Source organism: Andrographis paniculata, unplaced genomic scaffold, assembly GCF_009805555.1.
Source record: "Andrographis paniculata isolate CXL003 unplaced genomic scaffold, ASM980555v1 Contig71END, whole genome shotgun sequence".
NCBI classification, from domain to species: domain Eukaryota; kingdom Viridiplantae; phylum Streptophyta; class Magnoliopsida; order Lamiales; family Acanthaceae; genus Andrographis; species Andrographis paniculata.
In genome coordinates this window covers 4,308,196-4,336,061 of record NW_026137608.1, presented here as the reverse complement: position 1 = coordinate 4,336,061, position 27,866 = coordinate 4,308,196, and the positions used below count along the sequence as shown (strand labels likewise).

General features: G+C 34.3%; 2 protein-coding genes across 5 annotated transcripts; one reads left to right on the top strand and one right to left on the bottom strand.

Annotated features, from left to right (window-relative positions):
- The first annotated feature begins 684 nt into the window (after positions 1-684).
- Positions 685-18,732, top strand: LOC127265031 (probable disease resistance protein At4g27220). Of its 4 annotated transcripts, none has more exons than XR_007841873.1 (8): positions 685-886; positions 1,303-1,423; positions 1,508-1,610; positions 11,188-14,255; positions 14,983-15,450; positions 16,804-17,322; positions 17,788-17,849; positions 18,457-18,732. XR_007841873.1 is itself a non-coding variant. In XM_051294680.1 (7 exons), the coding sequence occupies exons 4-6, from the start codon at positions 11,223-11,225 to the stop codon at positions 17,278-17,280; spliced, it is 3,978 nt and encodes a 1,325-aa protein (XP_051150637.1). In that variant the 5' UTR covers positions 685-1,067; positions 1,303-1,423; positions 1,508-1,610; positions 11,188-11,222; the 3' UTR covers positions 17,281-17,322; positions 18,457-18,732. The 4 variants fall into 4 exon arrangements, 1 of the variants encoding a protein (XP_051150637.1); XR_007841872.1 differs by having other exon boundaries at positions 685-1,067; XR_007841874.1 differs by having other exon boundaries at positions 685-1,067; positions 17,788-17,875.
- A 6,897-nt stretch (positions 18,733-25,629) lies between these two features.
- LOC127264828 (secreted RxLR effector protein 161-like) lies at positions 25,630-27,684 on the bottom strand. The gene is made up of 2 exons (XM_051294373.1): positions 27,618-27,684; positions 25,630-26,138 (listed from the first exon to the last, which is right to left on the bottom strand). The coding sequence occupies exons 1-2, from the start codon at positions 27,682-27,684 to the stop codon at positions 25,630-25,632; spliced, it is 576 nt and encodes a 191-aa protein (XP_051150330.1).
- Positions 27,685-27,866: the final 182 nt, after the last annotated feature.

The window sequence follows — 27,866 nt, the reverse complement described above, 5'->3', positions numbered from 1 at the left end:
ATGGATAAAACCAAATCTAAAACCGAATATTTAAAATATCTCAACATTACTAAAATATATAATAATTATTTTTACATAATCAATTTTAGGGTCTGTTTACATGTATAATTTTGAAAGATTTTACACTATCAACAATGATAATTTATTTTTTTTAAAAAATATATCAAATACCTATTTATCTCATAAAATATCTAAATTCTTATAATTTTTAAAAATTTGCAAAGTTTTAAAACTTTCTCATTGAAACTCTTATCTAATAGAAGTCTTTAATCTTCCATATTTATTGGTAATTGTCATTTAGTATGAAATTTTATATATCAAGTGCCTTTATTTCACCGGCACATGCATCAAAGTAAATAAACCTAGTGGGGAGTAGACAATATAAAACCAAAAAATTATGGTGTCGGAACGTGTTGATAGCATGTGCCTATAATATTAAGTATATATATATATATATATACACAATAGTAAAGAAACATTAGAATAATTCAAATTAAAATAGTAGTAATATATCTTCACGCAAAATGTTGCATGTATTATAAAAATCTGCTACAAAGTACAGAGGTGCCAAGTTGCACTCATATTTTAAAGTAGAGGAGACATCACCACGATGATATATTCATCCATGGTCAGAAGAAAGAATATATATATATATATACAAATATATTATATACTATAGACCAAGTTGTATCATTGCCAGTTTATCATTAATTAATTAATTCACTCTCTTGTCTTGTCTTTGTGTTCTAACTCCCAATTATTTCATCTTCATCTTCATCTTCATCTTCATCTTCTTCACTTTCAGATCCATCAAGTTCAAATTCAAATTCTATTCCAAATCCAAATCTTCCTCGCATATGCATATTCTTCAAAATCTGCATATCAGGTTTAATTGTTCAATATACATACATATATATATATATAATTGCTTTCTTTTTTCTCTGGATTAGTACATCATTTTAATTATTTCGTTAGAAATATCTTATCTTTATCTTATCAACTGGGATTTGCAAGAAACTAATGATACAATATTATTGAGCAATATTTTGGTCGCTGCTATCTTTGAGGTTAGTATTATATACTATTATCTTTGAAGTTTGTTTTTCTTTGTTTTCTGCGTATCTTTTCATGTCTCCCACAATTAAGTTTATAGGGTCTCGATTAGATCCTGTGCTGATATGTTAATTAATCTTAACTATTTCAGCATGCTATCCAACTCGAGACTTTATCAAATACTTAGCAAATAGATCTGAGATGACATATTCAACATACACATACTTATCTCTTTACACTTCTTTGCAGTTTATTGAAGTGTTCTTGTGTTCAGCCTCTTGTTGGAGTATATCTTCTGTAGAATTATTGTCTCCTTATTTCTCTCTACTTGGTATTTCTGTGATGTTCCAATTATGTTCAACTCTTCCAGGTTAGCATCATCCTCAATCCTTATCTTTATGTATTAAATTATCTCATATTATATTTTCTAATGATATTAAATACATACTTTCAGATATTATTATATGTATTCTGAGATGTCACTTCTGATAAAGCTGGTATTCAATCTGTGTTGCTAAGACCATTCACTCACATCTTCCTCAGAAAGTAGATTGGAGGTTTGTATATCCATTATCACTCACTAGTGTTTAATATGGTCATATTATGATGTGAACCTGTTATTTTTCATCTTTTACTTATTATATAGGTATTCCAACGCGACTATTTTCCTGTTCCTCAAACAAAATATAACTAGAATTTGAGCAACCGACACACAAATAAAATCGTCCCTATGTTAGTCTGTAATACATTATTGTCAACTGGGAACTCAACTTAAAACTCATAAAAATGGCAATCATAATAATAATAATAATAATAATAATTTAATTTTACGAATAGTGATTGCTTGAAGTTTATAGTTGTGTGTTCCATATATATATATATATATATATATATATACAATTTTGTGTGCGACACAATTAAAGATCTAGACATCGGTTGCTACTCTAGTGTTCTAACTGCCGGCATGATTCAATCTTTTACACAATCACACATATGGAGTCGGTAACTCTTTTGAACTTCACTACACCTATGATAACACCAAGTTCATTGAGTTTCATTATGTTCTATTGGTTGACATGGCTAAGTTAGGTATGGCACATTAAAACTTTCCCATCGTTTGCGGTCGAGGCTTGCAACTTTGGATTTTCCTAAAGATAACAATAGGTCTCTGAACGAGTACCGATCATTGTTGAATAAATCGGTTTAAATGGCCGATAGAATCTAATTTTTAAAGAATTTATCAAAGTTGATTTTTTGGTGAGTAGAAATGCATTGAGCTAAAAATGTGAATTAATTGAGAATCTCTCAATGGTTCGGACTGAATTGTAAATAAAGCGAGCTGAAATAATAACGGGCTTTTGGTAAATTACTTAAATAATTAACTAAACTAGGGGGAACGGATAAATTACTTAAATAATTAATTAAACATATGGGAACTTGTCTCACATTGCCTAATTGAATCTTTAATCATGTATATAAATATTGAGTTGTGTAAGAAATGTGGCAAGAAGTATGGCCGGGCCACGAGAGTGCCGGTGAGCCACATGCTCGCGTTAGGACACGTACATGGGCTCGGGCATGACTCGTACACGTACACAAGCACGGGCTCGGATCGTGGGACTTGGTAAATACTTGGCTTAGTGAGACTAAGTTTTGCAGGTTCAATTACCGAGCCTAGAATTTATGTCTCGAAAAAATCCCAAGTCTTGGAGTCGAAGATGAGCCCAAAACGCTAAGCCCGAGTGAAGACGGCCCAAGATCCGGATCATAAATGCCCTATCAGGAAAAGTTGACTATATCCGATTGCAATAACGCAAATCGGGATTGTAATCACCCAAAGAATATCATTGCCTTTAATGGCAATTCAATTATGGAAACAATATCGTTGTCTTTCATGGCGGCGGTTTCATTATTTACCCCCGGGTGGTGTGCCTATAAAAAGAGGATCCCTTCCATTCTTCCACCATGCCAACATCATACTCTCATCCTCCTTCTATCTTTTTTAGTCTTTTGGAAACTTCTCCAACTTAATTATATCCTCGGATTTATATCCCGAAGGTCCGACAATTTGAGGTTCCACTCTCATTGAAGATAAAAATTGTTTCATCTTTGGATTAGAACGTTGGCCACCGGAAGCACTACTGGGGCGTATCTAATTTTCGAAGAGATGATTCATCCCTAACTCGTTTTCATGATTAGGTACCTTTTAAACTCACAATATTCCTTGAAACTAACAACAGAAAATTAAATAGTGTGTTGCGAGACAATCGAACATCAATGATATTGCCGATTCGATTGACGCCACCGGCAACTATATTGTTCTATACATGGATACTGCTGCCGGAGCTGCTGCTGCCGAAGCCACTGCTGCCCTACCGCCGCCACTTCTTCAGTTGAGTCGGTTCTCGTTCAGGCCAGCTCTGTTTTTTCGGGATTTGTCCTAGGAAGATTTTGGGGCTTTTTTGAGTTTATGGCCGCCCCTCCTCTACCTTTGTGGCCCAAACTGTTGGTGTTGGGTTCAGTCCACGGATGATGCCCACATGCTAGCTCCCCAGCCGTTAACCAGCGGACTTTAAGAGGTGGCCAAAGAACATATTATTCTACCTGACCTTGATTGGCTTCGCCATGTTCATACTACAAGACAGCCCAAAACTTGGAGCCCAATGCAAATCACAATCACATGCGAACTATGCACCATGGGCCCGTGGAGACTATATAGTGCATAATAGAACACCATACTAGGTAGTCTTTCTAACACTCTCTATAATGTATACTGCATAATAAATATTGCGAAAGGCCTGTGGGATGCCCTTGAGAAAAAATATAAGTTTGAGAAGGTTGGGTCCAAAATATTTTTGTGGCTCGGTTCATTGACTATAAAATGGTAGATGACAAGTCAGTCGTAGTACAAGTGGAGAAATTTCAATATATAGTCCACTCAGTCATTGATGAATAGATGCTACTACTAGAAAATTTCATCATGAGTGTGTTGATGAAGAAATTGCCCCAGAGTTTGAGCAACTTCAGGCACGAGATGAAGCATGAGCTGAAACATATGGGACTTGAAAGTTTGATTGTCCGAATTCGGATAGAGGAGGACAACAGAAAACAACAGAAGGCGAAAGGTGGAGATGTTGCCAAGGCCAACTTGGTACGAGATCTCTTGAAGAAACGTGCACGCCAAACTCAGACATACAAAAACCAATGGATCGTGACAAGTCCTTACTATTCAAAAACAAAGATGAGTTAGTAGATTATCAAATAGTTGATTTCGTGTAACCCATGAGTATTGAAATACAACATTCAAAATGGATCATTAAATACAATCCAATTTATTTTTTGGACTTTTGATTCTTTTCTCTTATGCCTAAAATTCCAATAATAATAATAATAATAATACATGTTGGATAGAGGACAACTATGGCTGGACATATCTTTTAGTAATGTAATACCACCGGAATCGAATGGTGGTATGAATCGCGGCTGATGTGATACCCCCGATATTGAATAGAAGTTAAAATGGATTAAATAGACTACTCATATCAACAATGTGCGCATTCTTTTTCGAAAGCTCTATTGAAAAAACTCTAAAGTTTAACGTGTTTGCATTGAAAGAACTCCTGTTGACTTGTAAAGTCAGTCTAATTCTGATACGCGGCTTGCGGACTGGCATGTCACAAGTAACCAAACACTAAGTCATCAAGGATAATTATATCAACAAGTAGCAACCAATATCTAGCCTTTATTACAACATTACTAGCAACTCATTACAGGAATCTGGTCGTTATACAATTATACTAATACCTAAAACTTTTTGACTAGTTAAGAGTAAGTCACCTTGTTGAATCTTTCACTTGGATGGAAATTGGATTTTGCTTTTGCCAGCAAAATGACCGTCTCATTTAAAAGCTCGAACTGTTAGGGAAATGCAGTCATAACACGCCCCCTTACGTGCAAATGGAGGTAAGCGTAACTTGCACATGCATATACTGCAAATGGGGACGGTGGGACTCGAACTCGAGACCTAGCCAGACTCTGATACCATATCGGATGCAGAATGACCGTCTCACGTAAAAGCTTTGAGGACATTTCCAGTCGATTTTTCCTCCAGATTTTTTAACTTGACAATCACGTCAAAGGCTTCAGATTTTTCCTTCAAATAATAAACCCATGTTTTCCGTGAAAAATCATCAATGAAAGTGATGACATACCATTTTCCGCTATACAATTTGGGATAAATTGGCTTGAAAATATCAGTGTAAATCAACTCGAGTGCATTTTTAGCTTAAAATGATGTTTTCTTTTGAACTGAGGCTCTCGTGTGCTTTCCTAGTACACATTCTTCACAAAAGTTTTCTTCGCAGTTTGCATCTAACAGCCCACACACCATATTTTTTGTTGCCAAAATTTAATGCCAAATCTATGATCCATAGAACAACCCTGTCTTCAAGGTTTGCTCTCAAACATTTTACTTACACTGTACACAAATTGAGTTTGTACATATAATTCTCACCCATCACGACTCGAGTCACTGGATACACTTTCTTTTTATATCTTTCATATGCACGGAATACTCTCGCTCCATGAGTTGACCTAAACTTAGGATGTTGCTCTTTAGATCGGGAACATAATACACTCCCTCAATTGTTCCTCTCAAGCCACTATTTTGTACGAAGCAAATTGTACATTTTCCTTTAACCTGGGTTTTGGATCCGTCTTTGAAAGAAACATGCCCTTTCTTCACTTCTTGTAGCTCCTTGAATAGGTGCTTGAGCCTGCACATGTGGTTGCTTGCACCCGTGTCTAGATACCACGTTGAATCGGCAACATTATTGGTACTATTTTGTACCATCAAGAGAAGTTCTTCATTTTCTCCATTATCTATGGCAAGATTTGTATTTTCTTCAACCTTCTTCTTGTTCCAGCTGTCCTTCGTGTAGTGCCCAACCTTTCCACAATTATGACATTTGTTTTTATTACAATTGTTTGCAAAATGGTCATTCTTCCCGCACTTGTAACATTCAAGTGCCTGTATCCTCTGCTACGCCCAAGACTTATCATATTTTGTTGGTTGGCTTTGTAACACCTCCAATTTGCTCATACTGGAAATTTACCGCCATGGTGCATCATGAAGTCGTCACCTCCTACCTCGGGCCCTACAATACAGTGTTAAGGTTCATTTTCTCCATTATCTATGGCAAGATTTGTATTTTCTTCAACCTTCTTCTTGTTCCAGTAGTCCTTCGTGTAGTGCCCAACCTTTCCACAATTATGACATTTGTTTTGATTACAATTGTTTGCAAAATGGTAATTCTTCCTGCACTTGTAACATTCAAGTGCTTGTATCCTCTTCTAAGCCCAGGACTTATCATATTTTGTTGGTTGGCTTTGTAATACCTCCAATTTGCTCATACTGGAAATTTACCGCCACGGTGCATCATGAAGTCGTCACCTCCTACCTCGGCCCCACAATGCAGTGTTAAGGCTAAGATTAACTATAAAAGCGCATTGTTATATAACACAATCTGATTTATGAATATTTACAAAAAATACAATTAAACAAGAGGTTTTTTTGGTTAAAAATTTACATATAATACAAGAGATGTAAGTTCACTCATTCAGCCCGTCTTTCTATATCCCGAGATGTCCCCTGTCCCGGAGGTGCGATGCATACTTGAACCAATTATTTTTTTAAAAGCAGTCTAGAATTAAATTCATTTTAAGAATTAACATCAAATATGTCACCCCATACTTTTGAAAATAAAGTTTAATTCCCGTCAATCACAAAAAAAATGTGTCATGCCATGCCAATAGTGAATGATATAACAAAGATATTGAACTCGACAACTATGCACATGCACATATATACACATCCGTCAAACTGAGCAGCTGGAATAACCTCGACTCCATAATAATAGGCTCATTGTATCGTCTAAGTGAGAAGCCGAAATAACTTTAGCTCTATAATAACAAGATCACTAGACCATCATCAATAAATAGCCGAAAAATCTTCGACTCAAGGAAGGACCTGATAAAACCATAATAATATAACGGTCATCTGGTCACTTCCATATACCCACCATACGACTCCCACAATCAATATATGGATAGCCGAAAGTTGTCACTATTAACCACAAGACGCCCCATAGTTTGTAATAGCGAAGATAGGACCCCCATGTCTAGCCCTACCTTGTATAATGTAGTAGAATCCGTACAATCTAGAATCACCTAAGGAAACCCGGAAACTCTACTCCTTCTCGCGCCCTAACGGAATCACGTTTGAAGTTTGACATATGATCCTAAACTACTGGTAGACCTCACAAGTGATCAGTCTAATGAGTGGAATAATACCTAATACGAATGATTAGACCAAATGTGTCTTAACTACAATGGTCCTATAATTTATTTTTACTCAGGGTCCCAAAAAATTCCGAGACAGCCCTGTCCAAGACCATGATTATTTTCGGTCATTGGCGAGCGGCAACCAGTTGCTGTGAAAAAAATTATTGCCAATTACATGGATTGAAATAGTCAAACTAAGAGAATTTGCAAATCAAACATCCAACGTATATATTTTAATAAAATGAAAAATGATTTTGCAGAAAAGTAACTAAGGGGAGTGTATTCAATCTAGACTCCATAGGATTTTGTTGGACTTTCAAAAATTGGGTGTATTCAATTAAGACTTTAAAAAAATGGAGTTATTCAATCTAAATTTTAAAATATGAAAGTATTTAATACAGAATTTTAAAATCTTTTAAAATCTCGAGGTATTCAACAATTTATATACTTTTAAAGTCTATGAATTTTAATGAAAAATTGTAAAAATTTTGTATAGGATTTTGATGGATTCTTAAAATAACAATTATTATTATTATTCTTATTCTTATTCTTATTCTTATTATTATTGTTGTTGTTGTTGTTGTTGTTGTTGTTGTTGTTGTGGTGGTTGTTATTATTGTTGTATATGTAATAAATAATATGATAATATTTATTAATATTATTATAATTTTTAATAAAAATAATAATTTAAAACTAAAATATATTAGCAAATTATTATGATTTTTTTAAATATATATTTTTATATTATAAATATAATTTTAAAAAATATAATTTTCATAATAAATATGTACTTACTGTTTTCTTTTCTTTTCAATTATTGAACATAATATATTGTCATTTCAGTTTAATTCTCATTTTTCAATTATTGAATACACTATATTCTCATTCCGATAACGGTGAAATATATATTTAAAAAATATATATATATTTTGTTGAACCAATAATTTATATTTATTTATTTATTTTAATATTTTTTTCAAAATTCGTAAATTATATTTTTATTTTATTTATATACGTATTTATTTTTTATGTAAAAAAGTTATATAAATAATAATAATAATAATAACTAATAAAGAAATATAAAACTAATTTGATATGTTGAATGATAATATAATACTAAAATTATAAAATTAAGAATAATAATTTACAATATATTAATGTTACAAATTTTATGATACTTCTACATTATTAATAATTATATATTATTTATTAATATTAATTTTTTTTATAAAAATATAATAATATATAATAATTTAATTATAAATATATTACATTTATAAATTATGTGTTTGATATAAATTTATATAACTAATATATATCCATAAAAGAATTATTTTACAATCCTATAAAATCTATATAAATCCATAAAAAAATTCAATCAAATCAGTAGAAATTTATCTAAATCGATTACTAAAATCCATCGAATTCAACGTAGACTATGTGAATTTTCTAAATTCACAAAAATTTATAGACCTTTAATCCAAAAAAATCTATTAAAATCCCAATTGAATACACTCCCCTAAATATTTATAGGTTTAAAAATCATTTTAAGGCTCTAAACGTCGTTGAATGGCTTCTTGGGTCGTGCAAATTTCATTTAATATTGAGATAGAACACGAAAAGACGAAAAAGTAGACAATTCTGCATCAAAATATGAGTTTATTTACTTTAACAAAATATTACATATTTATTACTTCTACTTAACTTCCTAATTCTAAAAGCAAATTTTCATCTACTTCCTATACAAAAAATTCTTCTCTCTTACTCTTTATTTTGGTAATTTTTTCTTATTTACTCACTACACTTAAAATACTATAATACCCTTATTTAATATATTTTCACTTATTTTCTTCTCATTTGCACCTAAATGGAAAAAAAAAAAACAATAATATTTGCATAAAAAAAACAATAATATTTTCTTCTCATTTAACATAAACTTACAACAATTTCGAAAATAAAAATTATAATAATACAAAATAAAATAAAAATACACACTGATATATACTACATAATATTTGTATAAAAATTATTCATTTTAATCAAATAAAATATAGATAGGACTTTAAAAATGTCTTATAAGAATATTGATTATTATACAAAAAAAATAATTTCAAATAAATATAAAGATGTCAATATCATTTGTTAATATTTTATTTTTTTTCATAATGTACAAAGTACAAATAAAAATGTAAATTGATTTTGTATACAAAAAGTAATAGTTGAATTGTAAAATATATGTATATATATATATATAAAAAGAAATACCTGTCTTATTCGAAGGTTTGAATAAAATAGCGGATAAGTATTTAAAATATTTTATAAAAATATGCATTATTGCATAAAAAAGTATTCAAAATAAACATGGAAAATACAAACCTTCATTTAGCAAAATATAATTCAAATATAAAAAGTACAAACGACTACTAAATATTTGTCAAGTCGATGTAATATTTTGTTGCAATAATCTATATTGTAATGCAATCCTTATAAATATATCAATAAAAATTGTTAATGTATACCTACGCAAATGGTATTATTGCTTATGATTTAAGATGTTATAATAGAAAAAATAAATCTTATGAATAATAATACATTTGAATAACAATTGTAGACATATATAATACTCGATTGATTTAATAATGAAAATTCACACTATAATAAGTAAATAAAAAATTTCGTACAACTCTTAAACTGTAATACAATATATATTTATAAAAAAACAATGGTATTAGTCTAATAAAATATATGTAAACTAATAAATAATTTTTAAAATATTTTGCAAATATTAGATATACCATAAAAAAGTATTTTAAATGAATTCAAAATGTATTTGAGAAAATATTTTTTAAAATATAAACAACAATTAAATTTATGTCGATTTGATGAAAAAAAAAATCAAATATAACTAAATTATAAGTCAAATTAAAATATATCATATTTGTTTAAATGTTGAATCCAAATCAATAATAGAAACCACCTAGCCGTAGGTTCGACTTTGATGCATAAAGTTGGTGTTTGACTAGGGTAGTTTAAGTTGGTATTCGTATCGCCATTGGTGGTTGGAGGGAGGTTCATTATTAGTTGTCATAAAAAATTAAAAAAATATATATATAACAAAGAATGAACGATTTAGATTGTCAAACTTTTTACTTTAAACGATATATAAAAAATAATTATTTGTATTGTTGCATCTAATATTATCCGTACGTAAAGATTTATGAATGAAAAATATTAGATTATGTGGGGGTTGACAAAAAGGTAATTAAAATACTATTACGAGGGCAAAATAGGATATTTATGGATAAATTTATAAGTAGGGAATTACAAGGACTAAAAAGAGATTTGGAAGGAAAAAAATTATGAATAGAGACTGATATGAAAAGTAACTTGAGATTTAGGAATTTTAGAATAATTAACTGTTTTAATAATACTTTTATAATTTTGAATGATTAATAATAAAAACTCAAATAGTTGAGTAAATATTAATTGACTATTTTGAACTATTTTTAAATATTTGTTCAGCTCAATACTTACTTTTTTTTATACAAAATGGTATATACCATAACTACTTTTACTTCAAAAATATCAAAGCTAAAGATATAAAATAAAAATATTAAAGAACACACAATATATCCATATAAAACTTCAAAACTAACGCTATTTAATCATGGTTTGAGCTTGTGTTCTGTTTTCACTTTTGGACATTAATTTATTATCACACCAAAATCCTAAACTGCAACATCACCAATAGTCCTCAATTTCTAATTCTAATGTTGGATTTTGAATTTTCAGGCGATAGATCGAAGAATCATATTAGGCTTAAATATATGGATGCTGCTGTGGGAGCTTTGATTACTCCAGCTGCAGAGGAAATTGGCAACAAGTTCGTTTCCTTCGTTAAAAAGCAGTTCAACTATTTATGCTGCTTCAAACAGAATGTTGAGAAATTCAGGGAAAAATCCAAAGAGTTGAAAAATGAAAAAGATGATTTGCAAAAAAGAGTCGACCAAGAGAGAAATAATACGCATCAGATTCTTCAAAAGGTCTCTGACTGGATTGGAGAGGCTAGCAAGATTGAGAATGACCCTGGTGAAATTCAAGAAGGAAGTTCCCACTTGAATGATGGATGCTGCACGATTCGATCACATTATGAAATGAGTCGGAGAGCTGTAAAGGCTACTGAAAAAATAGAAAAGCTTCTACAACGGTGTAGAGATTTGGGAGATCATATATCGGTGCCTGGACTTCCGGCAGCACAGGCTTCTGTTCCACCTGGAGAAGCCCTTGAATTTTCATCTAGGAAAGATATAGAAAAAGGTGTCATAAGAGCTTTTAAGGATGAGAATGTTCATTTGATTGGGATATGCGGTATGGGTGGTGTGGGGAAGACTACTTTGGCCAAAAAAGTTCAATATATAGCAAAGGAGGAATTGGGTTTATTGGAAGAAGCTGTGATGGTTGTTCTCGGTCAAAATGTTGATCTGAAGAAAATTCAACTCGAGATTGCTGAATGCTTGGGTTTGAATGAGATTAAGGATGTCGAATCATACCAAGCTAGAGCACATAAACTACGTGAGAGACTAAGAGGCACAAGACGGACCCTCCTAATTCTGGATGATATTTGGGAAAGTATCAACTTGGAGGAATTAGGAATTCCTTGTAAAAGCGAGTCCGAAGGCTGCTCTGTTTTAATAACTACTCGGAACAGAGATCTGTTGAAAGAAATGGATGTTCAGATTGTTGCAATGGAAACCTTGTCTGAAGAGGAAGCGTGGTCCCTCTTTCAAGCGAAAGCTGGAGATTGCGTGAATAACTCAGATACACAGCCTATAGCCAAAGAAGTAGTGAAAGAGTGCGAAGGTTTGCCGCTTGCAATTATAAATGTCGGCATGGCGATGAAAGACGAAAATAACTGTGACAAATGGGAGAGAGCATTGGATCGACTAAAATGTCCCACGTCACCCAAAATTGATAAAACTTTAAGAAAAATTTATAACCCATTGAGGCTAAGTTATGATTACTTGGAAGATGACGATAGCAAATCCTTGTTGCAGCTCAGCAGTCAATTTCCTGAGGATTTTAATATTAGCCTCGAGGACCTAATCTTATGCAGCTTTGGGTTATGGATGTGGGAAGAAGGTTGTAATTTGATAAAAGCAAGAAGTAGAGTTTATGATTCAATTGATAAGCTTAAAAGTAATTTCTTGCTGATGGATGGAGACAGGAATAACACTGTCAAAATGCATGATGTGGTTCGTGATGTGGTTAGATTCATCGCATCTGAAGATGGCTTGGTCGATTTGCAGCATGAGTCGAGGGGATATTATTCTACCAGTTGCAAATGGATATTGGAATTTCCAGAAAAGGATAGTGATTTTCTTAAATACCTTTTGGGGCCTAATTTTCCAAGTCTTCAGCTTTTGCTCCTACAAAAAGGAGGATGGTGGGACTCAATTTTCAATGAGCAATTGGTTGACTTCCCAGATGTGAGTTACTTTATGTTACGTGGTCAGTCAGAGGCTTTAGAGATAAGCGACTTTTCCTTTATGGAGACAATGAAAGAGCTTCGCGTGTTGTCTTTCAAAGAAATATCGTGCAAATCACTGCCACAAGCAATTTTGTTGCTGAAAAATCTTCGGACATTGCGGCTAAACAATTGCCCATTGGAAAACATTGATGTTGTTGGCACGTTGTTAAGTCTTGAAATATTGAGTTGTGTTTGCTGTCCAAATATTCATGAGATACCTCTTGTTATAAGGGAGTTGAAGAAGCTGAGGTTGTTAGAATTTTCCTACTCCTCAGGTCTCAAAAGAGTATCTCCTGGAATCATATCAAACTTAACTGCATTAGAGGAATTGAAGATGTCACATAGTTTCAAGGGATGGGAATCAACAAAGCTCGATGAAACGAAGAGAAAAAATGCCACTCTCAAAGAGCTTGAGTCATTACGCAAGCTAACATGCCTCGAGATTCAAATTGAGGATGTTAGTGCGCTCGAGGAGGAGATTCAGCTTCCATGTGTAAAGAGGTTTAAAGTTTTATTTGGAGAAGAGGTTCGTAGGATTCATATTGCAGAGAAAGCTTTGATTTTGCAGGGATTATCAAAAGAGAACATTCATATTCCAAATTGGATCATTGGACTTGCAAGGAATAGTGATGTGCTATGTTTAGAAGGAGATGGTTCGATAAACTTTCATCTTTCACAAGTCCATAACACTATTAAGTCTTTGGAAGTTCGGGAATGTGGAATGCTCAAGTCATTGGTAAATGCAACCACGGCGGCAGCGACATCAACTGATTGTAGGAGCTTTGGATTTTTCAGAGAATTAAAGTCGATGGAACTTTATAATCTTCAGAGCATGAAAGAGTTATGTGATGGACCAATATTAGAGGGATCAATTTCTTTTAATAATTTGAGAGAAATGTATCTTGTAAGATTGCCATCACTTGAAAAATTGTGGAGTCCAAATCAACATGTTATGCTCAACAACTTGTTACGGGTATATTTGGAAGGATGCAATGAGCTACAAAATCTCTTCTCTTTTGAAAGTACCAAAGACTTCCCCTCAAATCTTGAAAAGATCCAAATCTGGAATTGCAAGAAGATGAAACAAGTGTTTGTTAATGGACACACAAGTCATGTTCTTATCCCAAAATTGAAGATGCTAGAACTATCCAACTTACCAAATCTTACTAGTTTTAGCAAAGCAGCGGCTAGCATTGAGTTTCCAGTGTTGGAGGTGTTGATTATAGAGAAATGTCCAAAATTTGTAAATTTTGTGGAAAGCAGTGAGAAGAAAGAGGAAGGAAACACCGACGAGAATAGCCCAATTACTCTTTACCTATTTGATCTCGAGAAGGTATGCATATCCACATTATTATTATTATTATTATTATTATTATTATTATTATTATTATTATTATTATTAAACATCTCACTCTCATTTTTTGCTGAAATTATTATTTTTTAAGAAAGTGTGTGGATCTAAATAGTAAAAAATAAAAAAATAAAAGTAAAAATAATTATCCAGTAATTTTGTATTTAAATTTAATCACTCTGTTCCAAGTAAAATAGTTCTTTTTATCATTTTAGTATTCCCACTCAAAAATTATCTTTTTTCTAAGCAAGTATTTTTCTTGAAATTTAATATTAGATATCTACCTTTCATTTTGAAAATTATATTAATTATTTTCACTGAAAATATTGTTGCAACCATTATTCTTATTTAGAACATCACATTTAATTTTTTTTTGTACATAAAAAAAATAATAATAATAAAAAGTCATTCATAAAGTAAAATGAATTTTTTATTCTTTTTATTGAGGTTAAAGAATTTAAAATACATTTGTTTAAATATAATAATATTAAATTCTTAAATTCCAAGTTTTATTATTTTTTTTTTAATTTTCGTACTTGCTAGGTACATATGTCTGTTGATGAATGTCTTTGAACTTCATTTATACACAATATCAATGCTACATTGCTACGTAAAAAAGTGAATGAAGTTATTCATCAATCTCATTGTTGTTTTATTCATTGAAATATCACTAATATTAACTAACTAAATACGGGGTATATTTTTGCAGGTTAAACTCGGTAGATTGGAAAAGTTAACCATATTTAATTGCAACAATATCAAAACCTTGTGTACAATTTCAGGAATTGATCATTTTGTCAATCTCAAAGAATTGTGGATTAAAGATTGCAAATTCATGGAACAAGTGATAGCAATTAAGAAAATGAGATGTGAAAGTTTGATTGTAAAAGATGAGGTGATGGAAGGACTTCTAAAAAAGAATGAGAATGAAGATGATGAGATAACAAACTACATTGTTTTTCCGAAATTGGAGCATCTATGGCTTCAAGAACTATCAAGTCTAACTAGCTTTGGGAAAGGGATTGAAAGCATTGAATTCCCTATGCTAGCCGAATTGGAAATTGTAGATTGTTCGAATCTCATGAGCATTATTTGTTCCATGGAATCCGATAAAAAATGTCACCATGAGGATGATGAAGATGAAGATGAATCCCTTCACTTATTCTGCAACCAAAAGGTACGTATGGTTTACCTCAGATTATTCTTTAGATACTGTTTCTATTTGTTGGATTATTGTGGTAGGCTTAATGATAAAGTTATTTGAATTGATCAATTATCTATCTCTGTGTTTAAAAATATTTAACTAAAAAAAAGCTTGTTTGTTGTAATTTTGTTTTTCTTTTGCATAATTTATAGTAAAATATATTTCTTCAAATTTAATATTCAATATTTATTTTTATTCAATCACCATATCCAAGTAAAATGATTTTTTAATTATTAATGATTATTAATCATTAAAACTAAGAATTTATAAAAGTATAATATGAAGAAATTAGCAAATTATTACATAATATATAACACATTAATTTGAAATTAATTAACAAATTGTCATAAGACATATAATATATATTGTGTCATATAATATGCTATTACATTATGTGATGATTTGTTATTTTCTTTATCTGACATTTGCTAATTAGATCAAATTACTATTGTGATAAAATCAAAATATATTTTTTGCTAAAATCAAAAAATACTATATTTTTCTATATATAATTATATAATATGTTATTCAAATATGTCATATTCTATATACATATATATATATATTATACATTTGCTAATTAGGTCAAATAAGCACTATAATGATTTGACCCAATCAGCACGGCAACGAGCCTATTGAAGTAACTACTTGTATTGAGTTTTAGTTTGCAATACAACCAAAGAACAAAGATAAATCTGAATTCTATGAGTTATTTTTATTACTATTATATAAAATTTTCAAATAAATTGAAAGCTACAGTAGATATACTTAGCATTTTAATATGCTCAGTATATATAATACTCACTATTTATTCGAATAAATAACAATTTTGTTATTTTAGTTGTTCAAACACGGAGTAACAATATGTGTAGATCTTATTATACATTGTAAATACTTTCGATCTTATTTATTTGCATCAATATTACATACAATTAAAACATAAGGGAAACATAGTCCTGTAAGGGATGACTTGGTGGTGCCACACATGGTTTGCCTGGTCGTATCAACCATTGAGATCTGTCTATAAGTACACATTTGCACATGTTTGACAATCATAGTATATTTATCATGCATGTACCCCTTATTTTGCTCTTTTGAATTTTAATTAATAATTCTATTAGAAAATATTTGGACTTTGTATTTGAAATTTTAACTGCATTATATATGCAAGAATTAAAGGTGAAAGACTTCATTTAATTATATATCTCAGTAATTTTAATTTATAAGTAATTAAATTTGATGCAATACCGGATGTCACATTCAATTAAGTCATCTTTAATTCAATTTATCTTTTAATCGGAATAGAAAATGCTGTTTGTTTTATAGGTTAAAATTGACAGATTGAAGGAGTTGCGAATTTCGGGATATGGAGACATGAGCAATATTTGGTGCCGGCATATTCCTCAGTCTTTCTTTATATCATTAGAGAAATTGGGGATAAGTAGATGTCACAACATCAAGAGTTTATTTTCTTCTGCAATTGTTGGGCACCTTGTCAACATTGAAGAATTATACATTGAAGATTGCAAGAAAATGGAAGTAGTCATTTCTGGCGACAAAAAGATGAATGATAGTTCAACGCCACTTCCAAGGTTGGCTGAATTAAGACTTACAGGCCTGCCAATTCTGGGGATGATTTGTGAATGGAGATTAGATATTGAGTTGCCATTGTTGGAAAGATTATGGATAAGTAACTGCTCACAAATGGAGTCTTTGTCGCTTGAATCTTGGACCGCACCAAAGTTGATGACTGCGGTAGTAGACTACAGGGAGTTTGAAAACTTGAAAGGAGTGAAAGATTAAAATATTTTTCTATGCCCACATACTATGTCCGCAAGCGTAGAGGTAATATTTTTACCTTTCTCTCAAAATTAGAGAACTTTTATACTTCCTTCGTCATTCAAATCTATGCTCACTTTCCTTTTTGGGTTGTCAATGAAAAATATTCTCGTTTCATTTTTAAGTAAAAAAAACTATTACATTTTTGTACTTTTTTTACTATAAAAAAGAAAAAGTAACAATTATTACTCACTTTTATTAAAACTCGTGCCGGTCAAATGAGCACATATTTGCACGAGGGAGAGTAATTTTTTAGGTATTTGTCTTGTTTTATAATCAGCTATATTTTTGCATATTTATATTGAGAAATATATATACATATAAATTTTTCGTCAAATGAGTAAATATGGTCAAAAATCATATTTCATTTTTCTCCTAAAATAAAGATTTCATTGAGAGGTCAGTATATGATCATCTTACCTATGTTCTATATATATATATGTATATATATGTATATATTAATTCCTCTAGGAATCAAATTTATTACATGGACTGGAGGTCGTAGAGATTGAAGAAGTTTGAATAACGAAAAGGTACCGTTAAATGGCCATATTTTAGTGTAAGTAATTATAGCTTTGTTGATAAGTTTATAGGTTTATTTGTGTAAGTTTTCACCAATATTTCTGCATTATCTATTAAAAAAAAAATGAAGAAAGAAGAAGGGAGATTCTACCTTCTCTGACAAACATTATATATAACTTATTTTTCATTTGAAATAGCATATTCTAAATTTCTATTTTTGTTTGTTTATATATATATATATATATTTTTCCAAAATATATTTACTATTCATTCAAGCAATATATATATACTATACAAAGAAAATCACATAAAAACTTAATTACTTTTGTATTAAATTTTATATTTAAAATAACACAAGAAGCAATTATTTTAATTAGGTTTCTTTACAATTTTAAAACAATTTAAAACACCTAATACAACTAAATAGTATCCTATTGTGTATTAAAACATTAGGTTCAATACTTATTTACCATTTAAAACCGCCATGTTTTAATACATATTTTCAGACAAATTTTTACTATATTGAAAATACGAAAATGCTTCCTAGCAAGATATATTATAGAGTTTGTATTTGTGTTTGTGGTATTGTTGACCAAATGTTATATTTTGTTAAATTAGTTCACTGGCGATTAGAGGAGGCAATGGAGGGAGGGCAGCTGAGAAGGAGCAGAATGTGATGAAAACACTCACTCCAGCTAGCAATCCTACTTGTATTTGATGAACATTCTCACTTAAAATCGATCTCTTTCCCATTTTGCTTTGGAACATTTTTTCCATTAAATAAGTTTTCTTGACTCATAATTTTGGGAGTTTGATGGAACATTGAACACTTGGGTGTATTAGGGTTTTATGATACTTTTCAACTCTTCTTTTATAATATATTTTTGTGTGTTCATATTATCATCCTGTCATCATAATTCTTTTGTCCATGATGATTTCGATTTCGATTTGGCCGGTTTAGGGTCAAAACTGCAGTTTTGGTTATGATATGAAATTGCCAGCTTGCCTTTTGTTTTCATTGGCCTTTTATGTTTTATGTTTTAGGGTGTGTTGATATATATATATAGTATATATATATTTTATATATTGATATATATATTCTGCCTAATATATCTCTTGTATAAATATAATATTGAACCCTAATTGTTTTTCAATGAAAACAGAGTTTATTCCATAAATCGTAACATGGTATCAGAGCCATGCTTTTTCCCGACCAAATCGAAACAACCCACGAATTCCAGATAGCATATTTCCGACCACTTCCGACCGTCACCGCCACCACCATCGTCTTCGCCGTCACGAGACCGGCCGGACACCGGAACAGTTCGGCGAACGGCGGCGCGTGAGCCTCACACGCGCCCGACGTGTTTTCCGGCCGGACGCCTCGCCGGCGCGTGGAGGCGCGTGCGGCGGCCGTTGGCGGCGATCTTTGCACCGTCGTGTTCGGAATTTGATTTCCTCCGCGATGGTATCTTCACTTCTTCCGTTTGAGCAGTTTTTTGTATCCGGTTGACTTTTTGTGTTTCGGGTTTGATTCGATTTCTGTCGTTTCGGCTTTCGGTTTGAGGTTTGAGATATTGTTTTCTCTTGAGTTTCTATGGAAAAGATGGATGTACATATTCCGATCAATATTGTTCTGTCCGGAGATAATTACAGTTTGTGGGCACAATCGATGAAAAGTTTTTTGATAGGTCGGAAATTGTGGCGAATTGTTACGGGAGATATAGTTGCCCCCATTGCTCCGGTTTCTATAGGAGAAGTTACGCCTACCACCACAGTTGTTGAATCTTATATTGAAAAATTGGAAGATTGGGATAGTAAAAACCATCAAATTCTCACTTGGTTACGCAATACTTCCACTCCGGCGATCTATGTTCAGCTTGCCCAATTTGACACTGCCAAGGCAGCGTGGGATTTCTTGGCAGTCCGCTTCCGTGCTACTGGTTTGGCACATTATTATCAGTTATGGAGCACTCTCCACGATCTAAAACAGGAACCAGGACAATCTATCAACGACTTCCTTGCCCAAGTGCAACCCCTTTGGCATCGGTTAGATCAAGCAGAGATCAGTCCTGATCATCTTCGCCTCATTCAGGTCTTGATGGCTTTGCGTCCAGAGTATGAGGCAGTTCGTGCCTCTTTGTTACATCGGCATCCACTTCCTACCTTGGATGCAGCTATTCAGGAGATTCTGTTTGAGGAAACTCGTCTCCACCTAGCTAAGGCTCCTCAGCTTGATTCTGCTCTTGCGGTCACTGCCCGAACTCCTACTCAGAGTCGTTCTCATCGTTGCAAAAGATGTCAGTCCTCTGATCATGACTTCGGTCATTGCCCAAAGGTGGAGTGTCACTACTGTCATGTTTTAGGCCATACTATACAGTATTGCCCCACTAGGCCGTCTCGCTCTGGAAGTAGTAACTACAAGCCTCGGAATTCTCGTGGACCTCAGTCTGGTACCTCCTCTGTCACAGCCTCTGCTGCGCCTGCGCCTGCGCCTCCTACGATTCAGGACCTGGAAGCTCTTCTTAAACAGGTTCTATCTTCCAATACCGCCATGTCTACCACATCAGGTAACTCTCCTTGGTACTTTGATTCTGCTTGCAGTAATCATATGACCTCTGATATACGCCTTATGACCTCCACATCCACCGCACCATCCTTACCTCCTATCCTTACTGCCAATGGTACCCATATGCGCATCACCCATACCGGACATACATCCACCTCATCCTTATCCCTCCCCGACACATACTGTATCCCTCAATTAACCTTAAATCTGATTTCCGTTGGTCAATTAGTTGATCAAGGTCTCACCGTGATATTTTCTTCTACTGGTGTGCAGGTTCAGGACGCGCAAACCGGGCGGACTCTTGGGAAGGGCCGGAAGACGGGCCGCTTATTTGAACTTACGTCACTCCAGGTCCCTCGTCCCTCTATCTCAGCTGCCACCACCTCTACACCATCCTGCCTTCAGTGGCATCGTCGTCTCAGTCATGCGTCTTCCAATAAAGTCAGGTCTTTGATTAGTCAGGGTAGTTTGGGTTCTGTTAAGTTTGAGTCTTTTAATTGTGTGGATTGTTCGTTGGGAAAACAACCTGCTGTGTCGTTTCCTCATAGTACTTCCATTGCGGATACTCCGTTTTCCTTAGTTCACTCGGATATTTGGGGACCTTCGCCCACTGTGTCTATGAATGGTTCTCGTTATTTTGTGATTTTTATTGATGACTATTCTCGTTTTACATGGATTTACTTTCTGCGGCATCGTTCTGAACTTCCATCCATTTATATGACCTTTGCTAAAATGATACATACCCAATTTTCCTCTACCATAAAAACTCTCCGCACAGATAATGCTCTTGAGTATACTGATTCATCATTTCTTAGTTTCTTATCTGATCAAGGTACTGCTGTCCAACGCTCTTGCCCATACACCTCTCCACAAAATGGTCGCGCCGAACGTAAACACCGACATATCCTCGATACAGTCCGCACCCTTCTCTTATCAGCCTCTTGTCCAGATCGCTTTTTGGGGGAAGCCGCACTCACCGCTGTCCACACTATAAATCGTGTCCCTTCCTCTATCCTAGGTAATGTCAGTCCTTTTGAAAGACTATTTAATCGTACCCCTGATTATAGTCTTCTCCGCCCTTTCGGTTGTGTCAGTTTTGTCCTCCTCCCTCCTCATGAGCGCACTAAGTTAGAACCTCGCGCGCGTCTGTGTTGCTTCCTGGGCTACGGGTTAGAACATAAGGGTTATCGTTGTTGGGATCCCATTTCCAATAGGCTACGTATTTCTCGTCATGTCACATTTTGGGAGGATACCAAATTCTCTTCCTTGTCTCACTTCCGAGTCCCCTTTGATCGTTCGTCTCCGTTCTTTACCTTGTCCTCTCCACCTCTATTCCCTTCCAGTGACACGGCTTCGTCTCCGTCTCCCGCTCCTGACGCTGTCCCGGTTGCGCCTCCTGCACCGCAGCTGATCCCCGAGTCTACTCCTACTCTCGACTCCGATACATCACCACCACCAGAGCCTGACACGACTCCGATCTCAGCCCCTGATCCTGGCCCTCGTCGTTCCACTCGGGTTAGTCACCTTCCTACTCACTTACTTGATTATCACTGTTTCTCTGCCACCTTGTCCCATCATGAGCCCAGGTCCTTTCGTGAGGCGTATGCGGATCCGCTGTGGCGGCGGGCTATGTCTGAGGAGTTGCAGGCTTTGGAGAAAACCCATACGTGGGATATGGTTGATCTTCCCCCTGGCAAGAAACCTATTGGATGCAAGTGGGTATTCAGAATCAAAACTCACTCTGATGGATCTATCGAGCGCTACAAGGCGCGTTTGGTAGCCAAAGGCTACACCCAGCAGTATGGTATCGACTATGAGGAGACATTTGCCCCGGTTGCTCGTCTCACCTCTGTCCGCTGTCTTATCGCCATCGCTGCCGCTCGTCGGTGGCCCCTGCATCAGCTTGATGTCAAGAATGCGTTCTTGCATGGTGATTTATCCGAAGATATCTACATGTCTCCTCCTCCTGGTTTTCCTACCTCTTCTAAGGTATGCAAACTTCGCCGTGCCCTATATGGTTTGAAACAGGCACCTCGAGCTTGGTTTTCGAAATTTAGCTCTGCTCTACTCCAGCTTGGCTTTACTTCTAGTGATCATGATTCGGCTCTCTTCCTTCGACGTGGGTCAGCTGGAATTACTATTTTATTGCTTTATGTGGATGACATGATCATTACGGGAGATGATGCATCAGGAATCTCCGAGTTGCAGGCTCATCTACACCGCCACTTCGAGATGAAGAGTTTAGGGCCTCTTCGGTACTTCCTAGGACTTGAGATCTCCGACACCTCCGACGGATATTATCTCTCTCAAGCCAAGTATGCCTCCGACCTCCTATCTAGTGCCGGTCTCACTGACTCCAAGACTGCTCCTACACCTCTTGATTCTGACTGTCGTCTTACTCCGATGGACGGCGTTCCCCTTGATGATCCGACTTTGTATCGTCAGCTGGTGGGAAGTCTCATCTACCTGACTGTCACTCGACCGGATATTGCTTATGCCGTCCATATCGTCAGTCAGTTTATGTCTGCTCCTCGGACGACTCATCATTCTGCTGTCCTACGGATTCTCCGGTACGTCAAAGGTACCCTTCTTCATGGACTTCATTATTCCGCTCGTTCCTCCTTAGTTTTGACCGGGTATTCTGACGCTGATTGGGCGGGAGATCCCTCTGATCGCCGCTCGACCACCGGGTTTTGCTTCTTCCTTGGCGACTCGCTTATTTCATGGCGCAGCAAGAAACAGACAGTTGTCTCCCGGTCCAGTGCAGAGTCTGAATATAGAGCCCTTGCCGATACCGCTGCCGAGCTTCTATGGCTTCGCTGGCTTTTGGCTGATCTTGGAGTGCCTCAGCCCTCTGCCACTATTATCCATTGCGACAGTCAGAGCGCCATGAAGATTTCAACAAATGATGTCTTCCACGAGCGTACGAAGCACATTGAGATCGACTGTCACCTTGTACGTCATCACGTTGCTCATGGAAGCATCTCCTTGTCTCCTATTTCCTCTGCTGATCAGACGGCCGACGGATTCACCAAACCTCACCTTCCCGGCCGTTTTCAGTTATTTTTGAGCAAACTCAAGTTGGGCTCCACCGTTCCACTTTGAGTTTGAGGGGGGATGTTGATATATATATATAGTATATATATATTTTATATATTGATATATATATTCTACCTAATATATCTCTTGTATAAATATAATATTGAACCCTAATTGTTTTTCAATGAAAACAGAGTTTATTCCATAAATCGTAACAGGGTCAAAACATGTTTATGATTGTCATTAATTTGTTATTAGATACAACAAATTGATAGTGATGTGTGATTTGTGAATATTGAAGTCTTGATCTTCCATTAGAAGACAGTCTAAAGAGCGTAAGCATACGTGACATACCTAAAATCGAATAGATTATGTTTCCAAGAATAAACAATCAAATATGGCATGTAGGGTTCGTATGTTTTGCCTATAAATAAGTAACTAAAATGTCAATTATAGTAGTTTGATAATGTATGGTGCCTCAATTTTTTTACGGGGTGGATGCTATTTTGAATTTTTTAATTCAGCGCAGCTGAAGTTAATCTAAATTCTTAATTATAAAATTGTTTATTTAATTAAAATAATTAAGTTTATAACTTAGGATTGTGATTGAATCCAGCATATGCTGAATCAATATGCACTTCAGCATATGATCTAATCTCATTTTTTTAAATAAAAATAATAGATCAGAATTCCATAATTCAATATTTTTTAATAAAAATAATCGATGTCAACATCGGCTCTTTTGTTTTTTATTAAAACAAATTAAAATTAGACGTGGAATGCAGGCACATTGGCATTAGATCTTCTGTCGGATAACTTCTATCCAACTGTATTTTTTATATAAAATTTTGAAAAATTTTATAATACTGCAATTGACCCAAGGCCGCCATTTCAATTTCCTCCAAATCTCTTCACTCAAGTCGTGAGTTGTTCTCTCTTTGTCCAGCAGTCCAATGCTGTCCGCTGCCGCCGCCGCCGCCATTGCCCTTTCGCCCTGTTGGTTTAAGGTTTAAATCATATTGTTCTTTATGCTAATTTTAATGGGTGTTGTTACATTTTGGATATTTTTTTCAATTTTGATAGCTATTGTTGTTTCAAGGTTAAGTTTTTCATAAATGAAACGTATACTAAAGGACATGACAACATTGCATTAGAGCAAGATTTAGGGATGACAATAGGCCGAGTATTGGTAGGGTTCGACCTCGATCCAAATACATATTGCTGACTTCGAGACCTAAATTGGACCTTTTTATACCTTGACCCAACCCAAACAACATATGATAAGACCCGATGGACTCGCGAAAAACTTTTACAATTCTTAAATTTTAATTTAAAATTGAACCTGAATTTAGATCTGGACCCGATAGATATTAAAATTTATAAATTTATTCCAAAAAAAATTATAATAAAATAATAAATAAATAAATTAAATTATAAAATATTTTAATAAATAAATTAAATTATAAAAACTTATATTGTTAGAATTTTCTTTTCATATATATATCATTGATATACTATTAATCGGTCCGACTCGAATCCGAGTCTGAATAGGATCTACCATTCGATCTGACTCGAACCAAATAAGGGGACATAATACCCGACCCGACACCCAAATAATGGGATCCGATCCCAAGACCAAAAAGCCTCGCAATAGGTTTACTTTTTTTTCACTTTATTATTTACTTTATGTTTTTAATAGTCATTCTAATTTTTTTTATATATTTAAATTGAAACACTTGATTCAATGTCAGATACACATTCTCAAATAGCTTGGAGACTCAACTTATGTTCTGTATTTTACTGAGTTGTAATTGGGGTGTTTTTTATATTGAATCGATGTGGTTTAAATTAGTGGAATAAATTATTCTATTTTAGGTAAACTATTAAAGGCTACATGTATACTGTTAAAAATTTTGGGAAAAAATAATGAGATTGTCTTATTGATCATTGAAATAAGGGGTATATATATAGACAATTCAAAACAGACTCGATATACTCAAATCTAAATAATCTAATTTATGAATAAGACCAAATCGAAATATAATAAAAATACAAAAATAGATACCTATATTTAACACCCCCTCAAACTCAAGTAGGTGTTGTAGAAATCAACTTGAATTTGTCCAATAGCAATCGGAAGCGGCTGGGAAGAAGAGACTTGGTGAACATATTTGTTGTCTGATTTACGGAGGAACCGAAACGAGATTGACAGCACCACCGACGACATGTTGTCGAATGAAGTGAAAGTCAAGCTCAATATGCTTGGTACGCTCGTGAAAGGTATCATTGTGGGTCATCTTCATAGCACTCTTACTGTTGCAGTGAAGATCCATAGAAGATGACTGAGGAACGCCAATATCAATGAGTAATCGACGAAGCCATATAAGTTCTGTTGTAGAGTCAGTAAGGGTACGATACTTGGACTCGACACTCGATCGAGAAACTAAAGTCTGCTTCTTGCTGCGCCAAGAGATAAGAGAATCACCCAAAAAGAAGTAGAAACTAGTGGCCGAATGACGACCAGTAGGATCACTAGCCCAATCACCATAAGAGTAACCGCTGAGAGTCAAAGACGAGTGAGAGTAAAAGTGTAGACCATGCAGGAGAGTACCTTTCACATAACGAGGAATATGTATGGCGGCAGAGTGGTGAGAGGTCCTTGGAGCGGCTATAAACTGACTCACAATATGGACTGCATGAGCGATATATGGTCGAGTGATAGTAGAGTAAATCAAGCTCCCAACAAGTTGACGATAAAGGGTAGAGTCATCAAGAAGAGAGTCATCATGAGGAGTAAGTCGAATATCATAGTCAAGTGGTGTAGAGGCTACTTGACACTCCGTGAGACCAACTCGTGCAGAAAATTGAAGGCATACTTAGCCTGAGAGAGAAAAAAACCATTGGGATATTCAGAGACTTTGAACTCCAAAAAGTAACGAAGGAGACCCAAACTCTTCATCTCAAGTTGCTGGCTAAGATATGCATGTAGATCAGAAATACTAGACGCATCATCTCCCGTGATAATCTAAATTTTTAGCAAGTCGAATAGCATATATAAGGTTAAATAGAATTTATGAGATATAAATAAAATTCTCAATACATAAATTAGGTAACGGACATATCCTACCAATAGCTTGAGGATATGCTTTATTACCATTAGCTAGAGTAACATTTGTTAGTGAGTTTAACGGATGAAACGTTCAACACTTGTGTGTATTAGGGCTTTATGATACTTTTCAACTCCTCTTTCATAATACATTATGTTTTTTTGGTGTGTATATTATCATCGTATGATCATAATTCTTTTGTGCATGATGATTTCGATTTTGATTTGGCCGGTTCAGTGACAAAGCTGCAGTTATATGTGTTAATGATATGAAATTGTCAGCTTGCCTTTTGTTTTCATTGGCCTTTTTTATTTTTGGTTTGCACAAAAACGTGATGGTAGATGTTTATGATTGTCATTAATTTGTTATTAGATACAACAAATTGATAGATGATGTGTGAATATTGAAGTCTTGCATCTGCCATTGGAATTGTTGAAGTGTTTTACCAGTCTAAAGAACTTAAACATACATAAGATACTTACTGAGTATATATTGCCAAGAAGAAATAATCAAATATGGCCTGTAGCGTGCTATATTGTGTTAGGAAAATTTGATACGGTAGGGTAACAATAGTAATAGTTTAGATATTCGTAGTTGTATTTCGACTCTACTGTTGAGTATCACGAAATTAATTTTATGGGATAATCCGTACCCTCTCTTTGATTTTAAAAGAAAAATCAAGAGTAAAACTCAAAGACAACCTCCATCTTGACAGCTCCGTAGGAATGCTCCAAATGAATAATTGCACAACACTGACATACAATATCCCCTCGTAGTTGCGGGCTCTGGTATGGATCTTAAGTTGGACGTCCAACTTTCGTTGCACATAGCATGATGGCATTAACTTTCACTACCACTGTCGGAGCCACAATCGCACTCGACTAGCGCATTGTGGACATGTTAAACAATCGGTTTTTGATTGACGACATCAGAGCAATGTCAAAGGACACGACACAATGATTGTAACAAAACCTTCGCATTTCAGATATCCAATAAAAAGTCATCAACATAATCAATAATAATCCAATCGAACCCCATTGTTATTTGGCTCGAATTGATCATACCCTCTTTCGCGCACATCTTCAAAAGGTTGAGAAGAAGGCTCTCGGCTTTGTTGATTTTGGTTGTCATGTCTTATACGTATTACGCCATGACTCTTACGAAAATACAACTTTTGATTGTTGAGAAAATTTGAATTAGTAGAATAACAAGAGTAATGGCTTGGACATTCGTATCATGTTCATACATGCTTTTTGAAAATTTTATTTCCACCCTATGGCCGAGTATAGGGAATAATTCTAGATTTTTAATTT

Coding starts and splice junctions, on each gene's coding strand:
- LOC127265031 (XM_051294680.1), top strand. CDS start 11,223: ATGGATGCTGCTGTGGGAGCTTTGATTACTCCAGCTGCAGAGGAAATT. Junction 14,256..14,982: donor ACCTATTTGATCTCGAGAAG/GTATGCATATCC, acceptor ATATTTTTGCAG/GTTAAACTCGGTAGATTGGA. Junction 15,451..16,803: donor ACTTATTCTGCAACCAAAAG/GTACGTATGGTT, acceptor TTTGTTTTATAG/GTTAAAATTGACAGATTGAA.
- LOC127264828 (XM_051294373.1), bottom strand. CDS start 27,684: ATGACAACCAAAATCAACAAAGCCGAGAGCCTTCTTCTCAACCTTTTG. Junction 26,139..27,617: donor GAAGATGTGCGCGAAAGAGG/GTATGATCAATT, acceptor TCGCTCATGCAG/TCCATATTGTGAGTCAGTTT.